At 36.1% G+C, this 19,518-nt stretch overlaps 1 protein-coding gene and 1 long non-coding RNA gene across 3 annotated transcripts in view; one reads left to right on the top strand and one right to left on the bottom strand.

The window, feature by feature from the left end:
- The first annotated feature begins 1,375 nt into the window (after positions 1-1,375).
- LOC125247833 lies at positions 1,376-11,082 on the top strand. Its single transcript, XR_007180192.1, has 2 exons — positions 1,376-1,512; positions 10,690-11,082. It is a non-coding gene; the product is annotated as an uncharacterized LOC125247833 (long non-coding RNA).
- Positions 11,083-11,219: 137 nt separating this feature from the next.
- LOC125247832 (protein HOS4) overlaps positions 11,220-19,518 on the bottom strand; it is a 109,151-nt gene continuing 100,852 nt past the window's right edge. For both annotated transcript variants that reach the window (XM_048159338.1, XM_048159339.1), the window contains 2 exons: positions 11,813-11,908; positions 11,220-11,652 (listed from right to left, as the gene is read on the bottom strand). In XM_048159338.1, coding sequence (XP_048015295.1) covers positions 11,504-11,652; positions 11,813-11,908 — 245 coding nt within the window. In that variant the 3' untranslated portion in view covers positions 11,220-11,503. The remainder of the gene's footprint in view (positions 11,653-11,812; positions 11,909-19,518) is intronic.

Raw genomic sequence — 19,518 nt, 5'->3', positions numbered from 1 at the left:
CACGAAATTCAAACAATAAATGCCATTTTGATGCTTTTTTTTTTCACACAGGGCATCAGTGTCAACGCTTGACGGAGGGCGTGTCTGAAGCTTGGGCTGATGCAACCGTCATAGTGACAACAGCCAATCACATTACTTTCCGGTGTTGCATGAATGCAATTGGCTAGCGTCTGTGACGCCTACATTGGCGCTTGAAGAGTTGAGAAATCTTAAAATTTTGCCGCGAGCAACGCAAGTGAAGCGAAGCGATGGAACTCACAATTTAGTTTGGCAAGGCATGACGTCACCCATTCAAAGTTAATTAGAAGCATTAACGCCGACGCCCCATATGAATGCACCGTAACAGACGCTGTATATAGAGGGTGTGCACGTGACGTCACCGTCGGCTGAAGAAATTTGAGGTATATTTTTACAGACTGCCGAAAGCTAAAGAAAAGAGAAGCATGGATTGCTGCAATTCACAGAAACAGCTGGACTCCAGGCAGAGAAACGTGGATTTACAGTTATCATTTTGTGTCAATATGTTGGATTTTGGGGTAAAATCATACCCTATATATTGTATTGACAACTCATCAATTAAATATTTACCATCTTGAATAATTGGGTGTTTTTAAATAAACACTGACAAAAACTATACAAGTTTTAGGGCTGGATGATATGACGATATATGTAACATTGATATAAGTGATCACTCGAATTTATACCTACCTCTATTGTATTTATATAAAGCGTTCATAGGCAGATTTGCTTTATGTATTTCCCCAGCGACAAAATCAGGCACATCTAAATGTCAGAAACACGATTCCTGGCTGCATGTCAATATCCATGGATTCAGTTTCTTTGACAAGTTTTAAGGAACACCGTGAGCCCAAACTTTAGTGTAATCGTTTGTTTTACTCGCGTTTTCGCAGTTTCCCCTGTTAAATCCAGTCATGCAGCAGCTCTTTTGCCACTCAGTCCAGCTGAGGGAGCGTGTTCTGGCGGGAAACTGACGTCAGTGCCTACCTTCTATCCGCTTGTTAAGTCGTGACGTAAGGAACGCCGTTTCCGGGTCCAACCCTCTACTCGTTTCACTTGAGAATGCCATCGACGGCCGTTTATGAGTGCTATTTATTCATTTTAAACATCAATCATTTAAAAAAAAGTTAAACATTTTAAATACTTACAGTGTACACAACAGTCTCCATGCTCACAGCGTCACAGATATTAATATTTTAACGATTTATAAAAGATGAATCATTGTCTGGCCATCTGGAATTTTGGTATGGAGATAAAGGTTATAATTATATATTTTTTGTAGTATTACACCACATCGTGTATGTATATTAGCATCATTTGTTGTTTTCTTGTGGTATGGGATAGAGCGTTAGGACCCGGAAGCGCTGCCGCGTGACGTCAGACTTAACAACCGGATAGTACAGGCGCCTCAGTTCAAACGGCAGCGCGGACCACGAGTGAACGCGATCATCCCTTCCTCTTCACTACTACTAGTTACAGAATGAACATCTGAAGGTCTGTTGAAACTTACTGTATAACTTACTGAAATGTATCTCATGTAATCGCTCAATCAGTGTTTCAAAAACTTGTAAACAATGTCAGGTAGTATTACATTTACCTCAGAAATGCCATTCAGTGTCCACAGCTTGATAGTTAGAGAAATGAACTCTTTCGCTAAATATATGCACTGTATTAGCCTTTATATTCATTATATTTTACTTAACCTGTTAGTGATGTCTTAATTAATATAAGTTTAAATAAATCCATCATGAAAACAAGTAATGACAGCCACTGTGTCAATGAATATATTTCAACAATGAATTGGAGAAACATAATTTTATAATTAGATACAGAAGTTAATGCAAAAACTGCCTTATGTGCAATTTACATGTTTACATACAATTTGTTTATTATTATTATTTGAGTGTTGATTATTATTATATAAAGATAAATAGAAACTAAATAGGCTAGTTTGGGCTCTGTTGTTAATTGTAACCTTTAATATTAGTAATATGCAAGTAAGGGATACCTATATAGTTTACAGCATTAGCAGACATAAATCTTTAATTATAATTAAATGAATTTAAAGACAGAGACAGTTTTGTTCCGTAAACCACTGTTTAATAATAAAAAACAAAGTTTAGCTCACCCTGCTGAGGTATGTACCGAATCGCCATGTTTGTGTACATTACACCCATTTTATATATATATATATATATATATATATATATATATATATATATATATATATATATATATACTCAACAAGCCACATGATTTGAGTTCTAATTTAATCCGGGCAAGTTAAAGGAAGGGTAGGAGGTATGAGCATTAGTAAAAATGATACTTTCCTTAGCATGCTTTCTTTTGCAAACCACATAAACAGGGAGAATTGGATTTTAATTACACTTTGTGTGCTTTTCTTTTCGCTGTTGTACAAAAGCACACCTGCAAATCTAGGGCAACACTCCCACATACAATTTACACTTTTCGTCTGCTTTATCTGATATGCAGTTAAATATGGAGTGTGGTGGTATTATGTTACTCTTGTGAGTCAGTGCTGCAAAGCTGAACTACAAAGCGTGGATCAATCATTGATCATGTTCTCACCGCTAATATCTATGCTATAAAGGAATAACAATGTTGACTCACCTGCTTGTGCCTATGATAGAGCTTCAAAGTAAGAGGTAATTACGACTTATCCGTGTCTGTTTGGAGATGCGTGAAAATGTTGTTGGTGTAGTTAGGTACACCACCCAAACAAGGCTCGGCTCAAATATACAAGGACTCGAGATATGTTTGTTAGTCTCAAGTGGCTCGGGTTTGCTTGACAGACGGAGGATTAAGTGCTTATTGAGGGAGTGACTCAGGTACATTATCACTCTTTGAATTGATAAACTCTTGCTTTTATGCTTTTGTGTGAGTCTGAGGCTATTTATACTTTGTTTGTTCACTACTAATGACAATAACAGTTTCCTGGTTACTGTGGAGACCTTTCCTTTTGATGAATTAACATCATGACACTTAATTTTTGAATAAATTATTGCATGTCTATAACTAAAATGTTCTCAAAAGCATTGTGAGCTAAGTTGATTGCAGAGATCATGGGTGCCAATGGTTCTACAATCCACTTAGGCTTACGATGCCTTTGAGATACGCAGCCCTGAAAGATTTCTTTAGTGATCAGACATTGCATTATTGAGATCTTGTTGCAAACATCTGAGAAGCTGCATTTGGGTCAATGTGATGAGTAATTTTTTTTTTTTTTTGTCCAACGGCCTTAAAAATAATAAAAAAACAAAGATAAGACATTCAATGTATGTAAGGTAGAACAACCTGATCTCTTTTATTGAATCCAAAATGTTTTAATAACTATATTTTGCTACATATAAAGGTATTTTAAAGATTCTGAAGTGTCAAAAGTTCATTTGGTTTAACCGTCCAAAGGCCTATACAGCCATTTAATTTGGGATTAAAATATCTTAAAATGTAATAAATGTATATATTTTTTTATTCTGGCATGATTTTATAACATCATATATCAACATAGTGCAAAATAGGTGCAATTTAAAGATGCCATAGAATTGAAAATTGAATTTACCTTGGCATAGTTGAATATGTACATGGAAATGACATACTGTGAGTCTCAAACACCATTGTTTCCTCCTTCATATGTAAATCTTGTGCGTGAAAAAGACCACTGAAAAATGGGCGAATCCCAACATAACACCGACTGTTATGTAACAGTTGGGATCATTAATATGTACGCCCCCAATATTTGCATATGCCAGCTCATGTTCAAGGCAAGGCTGTATTAACATCTGGAGCTGCACAGCTGAATCATCAGACGTTCTGCAGGTATTGTGAAGCAAGCAAGCAAAGACAATAGTGAAAATGGCAGATGGATCCATAATAACTGTTCACGATCCATGATATCAATATATATTTAGTGATATTTGTAAATTGTCTTTCTAAATGTTTCATTAGCATGTTGCTAGTGTACTGTTAAATGTGGTTAAAGTTACCATCGTTTCTTACGGTATTCAAGGAGACCAGAGCCATGTCGTTATTTTCATTTTTAACCCGAAAACACGTGTAGTCTGTGTAATTCATAAAAGCATCTTCATTCTTATGGGAGTCTCTCCAACAGTGTGTAGTTTTAGCCACGTTAGCCGTGCAGCACATTATCAAACTCATTCAGAATCGAATTTTAGCAAACATCCACAAAATGCATTCCATACTTATGTGATCTGATATGCTGCATCACGAACAGTTTGTAAAGATCCATTTTGAGAGTTATATTGTGAACTTAAGTATTATTTATGCAATATTTATGGTGTCGCAAGCTTGGGGGCGGGAGCACGAGCATTTAAAGGTGTACACACCCCAAATCAGCACATTTTTAATCCCACCCCAAAATAGGCAGTTAAAACATATAATAAAAAATCTATGGGGTATTTTGAGCTGAAGCTTCACAGACACATTCTGGAGACACCAGAGACTTATATTACATCTTGTAAAATGTCAATTCTAGGGCACCTTTAAAATTATTTGTAGTCGATGCTTTGTTATGAGAAAGAATGTCCGGAAAAATTAATTTCATTGGTGTCATTCGGAGTAACCCATATAAAGGGACCATTTTGGATCAAGTCATGCGATCAATATCATGTGAGAGGATGTGACATCATTCAGACACCTGCAAAGGACCACATGGTCGTGAAGTAAAGTAACTAACTCAATTTTAACTATTTGAAAAATTCATGTTTTTACTTGTTCATACGTATGTCCCGAAACATCAGGTCATTTGGTACAACCGCTATAAAACATGGAAAATGTTGTAATATTTTAAAAAACTTGTAAATATAAAATGTTTGACTGTCTTTTTGCTAGCTAGGTAGATATCAGCCTGTTAGAATTGTTTGAAAATATCGTCATTCGGTATAACCAAAAGTGTCATTTGGTAAAACCGAAATTTTGGTTAAACCGAATGACTTTTTTGGTGACAAATTTTGTCCATCTTGTAATAAATGACAAAAGCAGTGTTAATTGATTATAAAAACCACATAATCTCATTGTTAACACTTAATAAAACTTCAAAATTAATTATATCTCCATTATATGTTTTGACACTTTTAAAAACCTTATTCGTCAATGAACCAGTTACTCTCTGTTTAGCATAATTGAGATATTAAAAACCATTTTGTCTGTAATTTTATGAGAAAGGGCACTATTTATTTGGGATTTTCAGGACTACACAGATTTATTAATTTTTTAATTTATTTTAATTTTATTTTTTATTTATTTATGTGCAAGACAAAGTTGGGAAATAAAAAAATGCAATGCAAGATATTTAAATAATCACAAAAATAAAATTGTTAATTAGGACTACACAGATTTAAAATACACTTTGTAGATACTGAAAAAAATTGATACAATTTTCTCAAAAATAAAACATATCATAAACAATTACAACGAAATAGCAAGTAACACATTGAATTAAATGTGAAATTGTTCAGTAGAAAAACTGAAAAAGTATTTTCTTAAATTAAATATAAAAAATAAATTAAAATAAATTAAAATAAAATGAAAAAAGGAAATATTTATGATGTAAAATATTTATACATCACTGTAATATTTGTGCTTAATGAGGATTTAAAGAAACTTGTACATAAAAATCATAGTTTTATATTTTAATATTGTGTTATAATGTTATTTTTTAATGTAATGCATACAAATTATTTATGGGAATTATGAAGAAATTAACACTGTATTTATTTATTTGTTTATTTGTTCATTCATTCAGCTGTTTATTTGCCTGTGACAGGACATGTTTTTGTGAGCTTCACTCTTATCTCAGTTCTTGAGGTCACATTCAGCAGCGCCACATGTTGCACTCAAAGACTTGTAGTTCTTCATCTAAACATCTGATCATCACTGGCCGTTCCTGTAATGACTGTGTCAAGGTTGTCCTCATGACCTGAAGGGGGCTGGTCTACTTCAAATCCACTGTAATTATCCAAACAAAGGCCAGGCCTAATTGTCCTGTAAAACAATCCAGCTGCCATTGAGCAGCAGCAGATCTTTTCTCTGGCCAGGGGTGATCCATCTTTGCGGTGTCGCGGGGACAGAAGGAGGGCTCTGACAGGTTAAGCCCTGATATATAGTCATGTATTGTGTTGTGCTCTGCAGACGGGAACACAAAAGAAAAGTTAACCTGGATGACTCCATTGTCGCTGTTCTCTCGGCTCCACAGAGGATTTGGTGGTAAAACGGACTCTTAGTGACGCACAACGCGCCAGACATGAAATTGGACGCCAACACTGAATCCGTTATTGATGTCTGTCTGATGACACAAAGAAAGTGTGTAACTTAAGGGGGGGTTGGGGGGGGCGGGGTTGGTGCGTGATTGAAACTGCACTGCAAAAGAACTTTAAAGGGCTTTTCCCATGAATATCTTTTTGCCAGAATTTTGTCATTATGTTTTGCTTACATGAATTTTTTTAAAGGGGTTCTTGATCATGATTTCACTTTTTTAACTTTATTTAGAGTGTAATGTTGCTGTTTGAGCATAAACAACATCTGCAAAGTTAGGACTCTCAAAGTTCAATGCAAAGGGATATATTTTCTTTTACAGAAATCTCTGTTTAAGGACTACAGTAAATGGCTGGTAGGGACTACAACAAGCTTCTTCACCGGGTTAGTGACATCACAAACCCCAAAATTTACATAAACCCTGCCCCCGAGAACAGGCAACTAAGGGGGCGAGGCCATGTTGGGCTGCTTTAGAGAAGAGGAAGAGTTGTTGTAGTAGAGTGTTGTTACGTCATTTTACGCCGGACTGCTTCACAAACGAGGGTCAATTCAACGCCGGATTTGCACAAAAGATTAACATGACGACACATGCTAGTGGATGAGTTGAATCAACTCCACAGCAACTACATAAATTTATCCACTAATCATTCAGAAAGTCCAGTTTCATTCTAAAAGTTGTACCTTCCTCCTGAGTCTCTCCATCAGTGTCCGACTCCGGTTTGAACAATGTAAGGCTGAACACCGTTACTGACAATCCTCATTTTGGCTGCGTGAGATTCTCCAGCTTTGTTGTTGTTGAGCAACCGAAGCGCGAGCTTTTAAAGCTCCGCCCTCTTCTGGAAAGGGGGCTGGGAGAAGCAGATCATTTGTAGTTAAAGGTACACAAACAAAAATGGCGTGTTTTTACTCACAACCAAATAGGGGCAAATTTGACAAGCTATAATAAATGATCTGTGTGGTATTTTTAGCTGAAACTTCACAGACACATTCTGGGGACACCAGAGACTTATATTACATCTTGTAAAAGGGGCATAATAGGTCCCCTTTAATATACAGTCACATTAGCGAAAATCCAGCAATATTTTGAGGGCAAAAAAGTCCATTGTCTATTAACAATAGTGTAGCGATGTATGATTCAGAATTAAATCAATGGATTAAATGATTCAGATTGAAATGAATGGATTCCCCCCTCAAATATTATTTTTTATTTGGCATATTGAAATCTTGGAGATTTCTTTCTTTCCTCATTTGAGTCAATAAAAGCTGTACTTCCATTAATAAAGAAAAGCTGACTGGGACATTAGCAATGATCTTGACTTGTTGAGATGTTGACATTATTCTGAAATAATAATTAAAAAAAAAATGGTTACCAGGGCTTGACATTAACTTTTTTGCCCACCAGCCACTGTGGCTAATGTTTTTCCAAAGTTACTAGCCACTAAGCATCTTCATTGGCCACAATTTTGACATCAAATTTTGACATTTTTAATATCATCTTATAATTTGGCAGCAGGTATATTAGGCTGCTGTCACTTTAAGCCTGACGCACAGATCCATTATAGGGTAACACATGCATTTTCTTTCTCAACTGTTTATGTTCACTTAAAACATAACTGACTTTTTGACTGTTTGAGTGCAATAATCAGCGAAAAAAAAAAAAAAAACTCAATTTAGTACTGAGAGGTGGCTTTGGGTAAACTTATATGCAATACATGCAATCCCACGCCGAAATTCAAGCCATGTAACGCCAACAATTTTCATCCAGAGTAAATTAAACAAGTGAGTGAGGGAAGGCGGGTTTGTGCGTCAACTCGCTGTCGGAGAGATGAGAGAGCGAGGAAGAGCAGCTGGTATTTATCTATTCTGAGGAAAATGAGTATTGGAAGCGTTTCAGATATTTCAGTATCGATATGTTTCGAAAAATCGATATTCTTGACAACACAACATTGAACTTAGTTTAAGCAGACAGTCTACTAATATTCTAATGACTGCTAGTTGACATGTAGGTGCACAGTCTAAAGGGAATCATCAAAATAAAGTGTTACCAAAATAATATACTATATTACCAAAATAATGGACATTAAATGTGAATGACATTTCATAGTCTGTATCCTTAATTAGTTTGCAGCTGATTTGTGAGACATCACCATACAATCCAGTGCATTTAAATGTCATTATATGGAATTAAAGGCTTTTACCTTTGCATGTCTGAAACATTTGCTTCAGAACAAAGCTGCTGGCACACACCATGCTTGTGTGTGTGTTTGTGTGTGTGTGTGTGTGTGTCAAGGATTACCCAAGAGCCTCTTTGGCTGTGTACTTTGCCAGAGGTGGCACAGATGCAGGATCTAAATCTTGACCTAAACAAACAGCTTGAGGCAGGTGTGAGAGACTGTTATTGATGGAAATGGAGTGATAGATGCTTGACCTCCCAGCATTCCTGCTCTTTTAATTGACAGAGAGAACCACACAGGGTCCATGGCTCCTAAATCCACCACAGATGATGTGTTAAACTCTTGTGAAAAAACAGCTTAATTGTATTTATTGTGCACTTGTACTACAAATCTTAAAAGCATATTTTAAAAAAACTTGCAGAAAATATATTAATGAACCAAAAGGCCACTTAAGTGTACATTGTAAAAAGAGCAAACTTTCACTTTCTTAACACACTTAAGTACACGTTTAAAAGTGCACTTTGTTTTGTCAAATTAAAATAGCTTTTTTATATCATTGTTTTAATTTTTGTCATGCTTTAAAATGTCAACTAACATACTGAAGCACATGTAAAGCACTTGATTATTATTGAATTTTAGTGTGATAATTTATATTGCATTTAAAGTTAATATCATTACAAATGTTTAATTAAAGTATACTTAAATACATGACATACAAATGTCAATAGAAATTAATCAAGTTTACTTTATTCTTACCAGTAATGTTTGTCAGCAGTACACTTTTGCGTATTTCAAAAACAATGGAAGTAATTGTAAAATTTCAGAAATCCTAAAAAAAGTTCAGCTAAATGCATTGAATACAAATTTCAACTATAAGTTCATAAACTATAAATTTAAATTATAATTTTAACATGCAGTTTAGTGTTAAAAACATTGCATTCAGTTTACACAAGTATGTATATGCACTCTAAAAACTAATTCAGGGACCTTTAGTCATTACTTAAATATATATATTGTTGTGAAATTAAAAATCAAGTTCTGAAATGCTGTTAGACTTTTTACTTGTAATTGTTATTTTATTGAGCTTGGATGACACACAAATTATGCCTATTGATTCGATATACTATCATGACTTGTCATAGTTTAACATTTTCAGTTAATCAAAAAATTTTAAGTTCTGTTAATGTAAAATACATTCTGATGACGTGTAAATGTTTTTCATTGTTTTGAGTTGTATGAACACTTCTTTTAACTGGGCTGGGATTTATATTTCCCATCATGCTTTGCCCATGGCACTTGAAAGGGATAGTAAATGCTAAAATTAAGTGTTATATAATGTTTTTTGCACAAGATTAATGGTAAGGGAGATTTAGCAGTAATTAGGGTTTTGTTATGCTAATTTAGAAGAGTTAATGTGTTAATGTGGGTTTTTGGAGAGTTACCATCATGGTGACAAGCGGTGCTTGGTAAGATCATGTTACTTAGAAATGCAGTTTTATGTCCAAAAAAACATCTTCACCTTACTTAAAACATTATGTTGGATCAACTCAACATATTGCTTTGAATTAATGCAATTCTCCCACTTGGCTTAAGTTAAAAATTCTAGTGGAAAACATTAACATTTTTTTTTGTTGTTGTTGTTGAACCAATGTTTTATTTTTTAGAGTGTGCTAAAGTGAACTTCTTTTCACTGAGAATGGTGATGATATAAAAATTGCTGTACTAAATCATAGTCATTAGAGAATAATAATGTAACAGGAAACGTATTGTCTCTGTTCTATTTTTAGCAGTTCCAGGTAAAAAAGCTATTCCTTTACCTGGAGGAGTGTTTTCTAGACACTGTCTGCTGTCTTTAATACACCTGAACACCTGAGGACACATTCTGACACCAGATCGTAATGCCAAACTCAACGATGAGATGGCGTCTCAAGCAGTGTTAGCATTTGGTGATATTATTTTTTTGTATTCATCAGATAAAAATTGATCATTTCAAAAGGGAGGTCCAGTCTTCTTGCATTGGATTTTTAGATTTTTCACCAAATTCTCAGTGTGATTCAGAGACATAATGAGACATAACGAACGGCTCTGGGAATGTCACACCACTGTATACAGTTACTAAAAGCTGCTAGACTTCTGTCTTTAGTTCTTTTCTACAAAATACCTTTTTGCATACTCACTAATTTCTGCCATTTTCTCTTGTTCATAGCTGTGCGTCACTCATGCAAACCATCGGTCCATTCTGAGTGGCAGCTGTATGCACACATCTTTCTCACATGACTCCCGCTAGCTGGACCTCGACTGCGAGAGTTGGTCTGATAGTGAGAAATACTGCAGCTAGTGTCCAAACAAAGACAAAGGCCTGAGATACAACAGATGGACAGAAGCATTACGCCATGTCGGGTTCCTCTAGGTGTTGTGTTAATTGGGGTGTATATAAAGAGAAAGTGGCAAGACAGTTTTGGTATTTCTGACAGGTAAATGCAAGATTAACAGCAAATTTTTTGTAAACAAGTAGCAGATGAGGAGGGATTGTTTAGTGTTTGTTTTCACTTGCAGCAGAAGCAAACTGTTTGAGATTAAAATGCCCACAATGAACACATTCCTGTTTGATGCATTATCCGGAAGCAACATCAAATATGTCCTTCAGGACTCATTATTTCATCCGACTAGCAAAGGTTAAGACTTTTTGTACACAAAACTGGGTGAAAAGTGCAAAATACCTATTTTTTATTTTCAATATAGCCTAACATGCAATGTGATGAGGTCATGTGACAATGCATTATGTTGCTACCATGCAGCAAGATACAGTTTGAAATACTTTTCAGATATTTCTCATACTAAGCTATAATGTCTTCAAGTTGGATGACATGAGGGTGAGTAAATGATGACGGCAAATTCCTTTTCTTGTAAACAGCAAAATTGTTTAATTGTATTCAATACTGTAAGAGGTCGTATAAAACCATGTAGACAAGATAGGTTTGACACACAAACACCGAGCAGAGGTTAATGTGGGATGAGGGTCAGGATGAGGATGACCGGTTTGAGGGAGTGGGCTCTAGTTGCCGGCCGGATGCCTCTGCACTGATGTTCCTGTTACTATGAGAGCGAGACAGGAGGGCAGACAGCTGTGTGTAGTACTGGACCCGCCTCCCCCTCGACCAACTGCCAGCTGAGTGGAGGAAAACAGCTGTCAATCACCTCAAAAAGCCAACAGAGCTGCAGAACGACGTTGACACAATACGCTACATGATTTTGTTAGTCATTGTTATAAACATAAATCTGAAAATTTGATACACTAAATAGAGAATTGTAACTAGAATTGTACATGCCAGAATGAGGTCTGTGTTCTGTAAAAAGATCCTTGCTGCCATTCCAGTAATGAGCTGCCATCTTCCCGTGATAGTCCCTTACATTGACTTTGGCATCTGAAGAGAGAAAAAGCCATTTCAGATCGTACAGCAACACTTTCAAAATACACATTTTGAATCCTAGGTGTTATTAATAACTCTTTTCACACCATGTCAGCATGATACCTGTTACACTGTGCTGCTTTTCCATAAATATATAAACACACAAACAAACAAACACAGCCATTAAAGATGTAACAGTTCTCAAAAAGGGACAGTTCTCAAAAAAATAAAAAATATGGTGGTGGGTATGATTTTGGGCCCTATTTTAACCATCTAGGTCTAAAGCGAACGGTGCAAGTGTGCTTAGGGCGTGTCTGAATCCACTTTTGCTAGCTTAAGGACGGGAAAAATGGTTGGCACACCAGGTGCATGGTCTAAAAGGGTTGTACCTATTTTCTTAATGAGTAATGGGTGTATTTTGGGTGTAACACGAAATAAACCAATCAGACTCTCATCTCTCATTCCCCTTAAAAGCCAGTTGTGTTTGCGCCATGGCGGATTCGCTATTTACATGACAAAATTTGCAAGTGGAAAAACTGAATGCTTCTCTAGGGAGGAAACGGATCTGCTCGTGCACGAGGATAAAGCGTGCGAGCAGAACATCTGTGGTACAAGCCGGATTCCACCAAAGCATTTTTATCTTTATGCACACAATAATAATCTTTTACATTGTAATTCTTTTATTTATAATATTTGGCATGTTTGTGTGCTGCTGCGCAACGTCCCTGTAAGCACATTGTGCACCCGCATATAGGCGCATATTACTAACGCGCTCTTTAAATAACAAAAAAAATACCGCGCCGCTGACTTTAGACCAGGTTTTTGTTGGTCAATGGCACAGTCTATTTGAGTTGCCTCAAAATAGCAACACGCCAACAATGCATCTGAACACACCTCATTTTCAGACCAGTGCGCCCATGGGTGCACAAATAGGTGCAAATGCATTTGCTATTTAAACAACGTGATGCTGGACGTGAAAATGATAACTGTGTCGGGCTGAAACTAGCAAAAAACACTTGTGTCATACCTAGCGTCGCATTGCGCTAGGTGTATGATAGGGCATTTCAGTGAGTAATAAATTAAATTTCAGACTGGTCCTCACACAAAGCTATTAAATGGCTTCAGAAGAAGAAGATATTAACTACTTTTATGATGCTTTTTCTATTTAGTTTTACTCAAAAGCTCCACACTTCATTCACTTTCAAGAACAGAGTTTGTTAACAGGACAAAACTTCATGCTAAGAATATTTTTTGAGGAAAAAAAAAAAAAGGTTTTTTTTAAAACTGTTATAATTTAACTTTGTTAGGAGTCATTCACACAGAACATGTTTTCACATTTAAACATGAGATAACGTGAGATGCAGGGCAGTGGAATGAAAAAGAAAATTACAAGATGTGAAGCTGAACATCTTTTAACTTGAGCACTACATTTTTTGAAAGCTATGTGATGCGCAACATGCTGCAAATGACACGAGAGCAATGGTCAAAGACATCCATCTAGCGGATTTACACATAAAAAATCAGAGCAGTGGAATGCATGGTAAGAACAACAGCTCACACTTTCAAACGAAGCAGCTTTCTGATGGTCAACATGACGACCAACCCATTTACCAACTGAACCCGTTTCAAAATCTGCATAGGGAAATCTGTCAACCTTACATGAAATCCACAAATCGCATAAATTCCTACTGAAATGACTGGATTTAACCCACAAAAAAAGTGGAGAACTGGCCCTTCAACTGAGCCTAGTTTCTCTCAAGGTTTTTCTCCATTTCTGTCTGATGGAGTTTGGGTTCCTTGCCACTGTCACCTTTGGCTTGATTAGTTGACGTTTAAAATTTAGACAATTCAGTGAAATTATTATTTGAATGCACTGACACTATCGGACGAGAACAAAACTTGAACACTGATGACACCACTGTTCTATGCCTAGCGGCGGCACTGGATAGCCCTCAGTGGACGGCCTTCTAACTAATGGATCCTACAGTTTCAGGAAGCCGGCAGTGAGTCCCCCGTTCCCTGCTTCTCTCCATCATGGCAGACGGCAGCAAACTCCAGCCTCAGCAAATGGCGGATGACAGCCACCCTGCCACAACCCAGGTGGATGGCAGCAAGTTAGTCTGTCCCTTCAGCAAGTCACTCCAGCCCACCACCTCGAGCTCAATGGCACCACAGATTTCCCAACAAGGCAAAGGCTCTTTGGCAGTGCATTCCTCCTTCCCCCTGGGTTTCAGCACCAGTGTAACAAAGTTTAAAGTACAGGGAAGAAGGAGGTGGGAACCGGCGAATGCTCAGCGCAACTTTATTCATCAAAATAAACAAAAAAACAAAACGAAAGCAAAGCAGCAGCCCCTCACAGCTGCTTAAACATAACAATACACAACACTCCTCTTTTAATCCTTCCGGATCTCCGTCCATGAGACTCGAGGCCGGGGTGCTCATTAGCAGTCACGCCCCCGGCTTTGCTCCTCTCCCATGGCTCTCGGCCCCGCCCTGCTTGCCATGTACTGAAACACCAAGATGCGCATAAATTCTTAAAAAGCACATAAAAAACTTGTGTGCTTAATTGAGGTGGATACATTTTTTGTCCAATAGGAAGACATGAGCATAAACTATGATGGAAACACATTTACCGAATAAATCCCTCGATGCACAAGAAAAAAATTCAAGCGACGTTGCCTCAGCAGAGGCTATAATTGGATAACTGGACTAACCAGCGGACCAATCACATCACAGCATCTCCAATGTTGGTTTGGTGGTTCTGAAATGCCTGAGCCAAAGTCAGTCATCAGAATGATTTGTTTAATTCCCTTCCAGAATCATCTCACTTGATTGCGCTCACAAATACCAGCATCCGAATGCAACTCATTTATGATGGAGGATAAAAAAAGCCACAGTTTCTTCCCCGACTGCAGCAACTTCCATTTTTAGTACAGATATTTTGTGCCAATTTCCCAGGAAGTGAAGATTTTGTTCTCTTGAACACATGGGATGGAAATGCTGCTTTATTCGTGAATGTTTTATGCAATATTCCAATTTTGCTCAGATTCACAACTTTGGATGGAAACACAGCTAACGATTGTTATTTTCCTGTTTATTGCTGTGAAGCTGCTTCGAAAAAATCTGTACTGTATAACGCGCTATAGAAATAAAGGTGACTTGACTTTACTGAAATGCTGTTGTCTCACTGTCAATACTGTCTGTTTTGTGAAGCTATGAATAAAATATGATTATGTTTTCCTTCTCTCTTAGTCGTAAACACACAAACACTCTCATTAATGACTTTTTATAACACATAAACAGAGGTGTGAGTGTGTGAGTGTGGGAGGTCAAGGTTAGGGTACTGCTGCTTAAAAATAACAAATGCACCGTCATCTCTGCCATCGGAGAGTCGTTAAAAATAATACGGCCAACCGCTCTCTTTTCAATCATCTCATCTCATCCCCTCTCTCTCTCTCGCTCTGTAGCACATAGTGATAATCACACTGGCCTTGTAGCAGCCATATGGACTCAGGCTGGTCTGGGGCCTGCTGGAATACCGCTGTGGTTAATTAGAGGCTGAATACTGAGCGACTGAGCGCTGATCTGAATCCCTTCTTGCCTGGACACACTGAGTGGCCTTTTGAGCAGCTCGGGGCCTCCAGGGATTCGGGGAGAAATGGAGGGGTAATTATTTGAGATAACAGTGAAAAGAAGAGGTGAGGATTGTGCATTTGAAAGGAGGCCAGGCAACATAAAGAGAGGGAAAGTGAGAATAGGGCAGAGAGGGGGCGATAGCGGTAAAGGTCAACATCTCCTATTTTTATGTAGAGTGTCAACAGCCTGTTATGCCTTTTTAAAACGAAGGCACTTTTCATAACATATTCTATTGCATGAGATTCAGCTTTGCCTGACAAATGAACGTGTGAGAATGACAAGTTTCTTTGACCGGCTCTTTTTAGTCATCTAAGCTTTGTTAACGGCATTTAACGGCGCATATTTTGCACGTCTTTGAAAGCGAGCGGCTATTAGGCATTATAACTCTAATATAATGATGATGAGTATTTATAACAGTAAATATCCCACAATAGGGTGATTCTCATGAAGAAAATGTTGGGTCATATTTCACTCCAAAGTAAAAATAACAAAAGTATTTGTACATAAAATAAAGCCTATTAGGACCATTAAGATTAATTAATTATTTATTTATGCATTTTTAATTAAGCATAAATTCTCATGACTGTAATGGAAGCTAAATAAATAAATAATCTAAAAAAATTCTGTAAAACAAATACTATTTCAAAATTATTTAAATTGTAATCTACATCTGTACTCCATAATTTAAATAATATTATGGTCGTGAAAATGAGGAACAAGGAAGATCAAACACTAACCAAACTTACGTTTCATTACATCATTTAATGCAAGACAAAGAACTGGGGAGATCTAAGAACTTAAATACATGATGGAGATAATTAACAGAACAAAGAACAGGTGAAGTACTAATTGGGAACCATGGAAACAAACTAGGATCGGGAACACATGCAAATGGGCACAAGGAAAACCAAACTAAGGGGCTGTTTATACAACATCATTTTCAACTAAAAATGGAAAACTTTTTATGCATTTTTGCTGTTCATTTTCATGGTCAACATCGTTTTGGGGGCCTGAAAAGGCAAACTTTTGAAAACAATACCGTTATCATCTCCATGTAAACAAAAAAAACACAAAAAAAAAACCAAAAACACAAATTTGTGAAAAAGGCGAAGTCATGCGCATGCGTATTATGTGTCTATAGCCACATAGTGTGTCTTTACGAAGTTACATCGCCAACTACTGACCTGGGATGAATAACACAACATTTTTAATAATTTTTATGGATCCATATGAATGGGATAGTTTTGACAACGTTATCGTCTGTACGTGAAAAACGCAAAGGAAAACTTTTCAGTTTTTTTGTACATTGTTGTCATGAAAACGTACCATAAAACACAATGAAACTAAACAGAACCAAAGCATAAACCTGACAGTACTGTTACTACTTATTATTTTGAATTAGTGTTTTTGTCATTTTTATCAGTTTTTATGGTTTTATTTTAATATAAAAACCCTGTATGAGAGACATAAAAATAGCATAGCTATGTTGAAAACAAATTACAAATTATACAAATTATACAGTTTATTATTTTACCTAGATTGCAGCAATCTACCAATTAGAATCAAGCATTTATAAGAACAATGAATTAAAACTTTCGTCCTTTTTTATTTGAACTCTTTTCCCCGCCATTGACAAGTAATCTCGTCTTTTATAAAAAACACTTCCCCGCCATTGAAGAGATTTTCCAGCTTTCCGTCTTTTAACTGTTATAAGGTATGGGCGCTATTATGCATCTCCTGAAAGATTACTGAATCTTCTGATCAAAACACAGGTGAAGAAGATGCGGAAACAAGCAATATCATATGTAATCATATAAATATGTAAAATAATGCGATCACCAAAATTAAACGGCATATAAATCAAAACTGCCTAATGTTGTTGACCCAGGATGAGCTACAGGACTGTGCAAGCATTAGGGGTGTTGATGGACTCGATCTACAAATCTGTGTTTTGATCATTGTTCTGAATTCGATCCAAATGTAGTCTTTGACAAAACCATTTTTTTTTTTTTTTTAAATGCTACGGAAGAGGATTAGGGCCAAGCAATAATAAAAACATAAAACCATCTCGAGATTAAAGTTGTTAAATTTCGAAAAAAAAAGTTGTTAAATTATGAGAACAAATTCGTAATTTAACGAATTTGTTCACGTAATTTAACGACTTTTTTCTCATAATTTAATGACTTTATTCTAAACATTTTATCTCAACTTTTTTCTCGAAATTTAACGACATTTTTCTCATAATTTAACGAATTTGTTCTTGTAATTTAACGACTTTTTTCTCGTAATTTAATGACTTTATTCTCAACATTTTATCTCGACTTTTTTCTCAAAATTTAACGAGTTTTTTTTCTTGTAATTTAACAAGTTTATTCTCAACATTTTATCTCAACATTTTTCTCGAAATTTAACAACTTTAATCTCGAGATGGTTTTATTTTTTTATTATTGCTTGGCCCTAATCCTCTTCCATAAAATGCAGAGGGTCTGTACTTTCCTTTGAATATATTGCATGTTCAGATATTCATACAACAAAAGAGTTAATTGTGATGAGAAATATTACTTGGACATTTCTTGGCAGTATTTGTGAGCTTCACCGAATGCGATTTTATGTTTTTAGACAATAACCAGAATGTGTTGGATTGTGGTTTTACAGGAAGGTTGGCTGACTTTTAATGACCTCGCAGACATGACCTAAGGGCTTCTCTGCCCAACAAGCTAAACCTACATCACTATCAGATCTATGAACTCTCTAACCCCCAATATAAATGTATACGGATGTCTGACTGCTGCCTCCCCAGTCGCTTATTCTATTGAATTATATATTAGCTCCTAAAGCAGAGTGTATGTTTTACACCATGTTCACTATTACAGAACAAGCTGGAAGATCTTCAACATCAACACTTGTTCAAGTAAGCTGTCAGCTCAAATACTGATGAGTGGAAAGTTGACCAAAAAAGACAGAAAACCCATCTATAATGCCATATCCACAGTGTAGCTCCTGCAGTGCCTAAATATCGACAACGGACATGAATTGATAACAATAAACTAATAAAACTGCAGTTTCAATAAAGAGCGAGACGTTAACTCTGATTTTCAACAATCCAGTCACGAATATGTCTGAAGCAACGGCGAGCTGTTTAACCGAGTTATATGATTATGGTTGTGTCTGGAGAAATTCTATGTGCTTTAATAGAGTTACGCGGAGGTCTTAAGCTGTACGCCGCTAAGAGAGGCTTAAGTTTCCAGGCGCAAAGCAGTAATCCTATAACTGTGTTCAACTATATTGCTTAAGGCACTGCAAGCAGTCAGTTTGTAACTATGTTAAACTATCTACAGTTCCCTAACCGCTCGCACAGATCTCGCTATGATAAGATAAAGCATTATTCACCCGGAGTGCTATAGAAATCATTAGTGCAGCAGAGAGATCCTGGTTTATACATTTCACATTACTTCAAACCGCTGATACAAAAATACTCTGGTCATACTATTGTGCAGTAAGGCATCAGATGGTAATATACCATGGTACTTTGATATATGGGTACCATACTACTTTGATATATAGTTTCTGAAATCTATATGTGCACTTTGTAATGTTCCAGGGTTTGTTTTTTTATGAAAACCTATATTTTTTACTTTTTTAAAAGGGTTATGGGAATTTTTTAACCATGCCTTCATCATTTATTTTTCAAATATATTTTAAGTATGGAGTTTAGTATTTTATCCATATCCTAGTCCCAGACATTCAGTCTAAACATATGAAAATATATCATATGTTTTTAATTTCATTTCATTTCATTTCATGTCATTTTATTTCATGTCATTTCATTTCATTTAATTTCATTTCATTTCATTTAAATTATTCTAAACAAAAAGTGAAATAAGTTGTATTGAATTTATTATAACTATTATTATAATCATTCACAAGTTATGACTATCACTTAGTTGTGGTCTCATTTTGTACCATGTACATTTTACCATTTAATCTAA

The sequence above is a fragment of the Megalobrama amblycephala genome, linkage group LG15, assembly GCF_018812025.1.
Source record: "Megalobrama amblycephala isolate DHTTF-2021 linkage group LG15, ASM1881202v1, whole genome shotgun sequence".
Lineage (NCBI taxonomy): Eukaryota > Metazoa > Chordata > Actinopteri > Cypriniformes > Xenocyprididae > Megalobrama > Megalobrama amblycephala.
The sequence above is the reverse complement of the archived record's forward strand: the minus strand, read 5'-3'. Positions and strand labels throughout refer to the sequence as shown.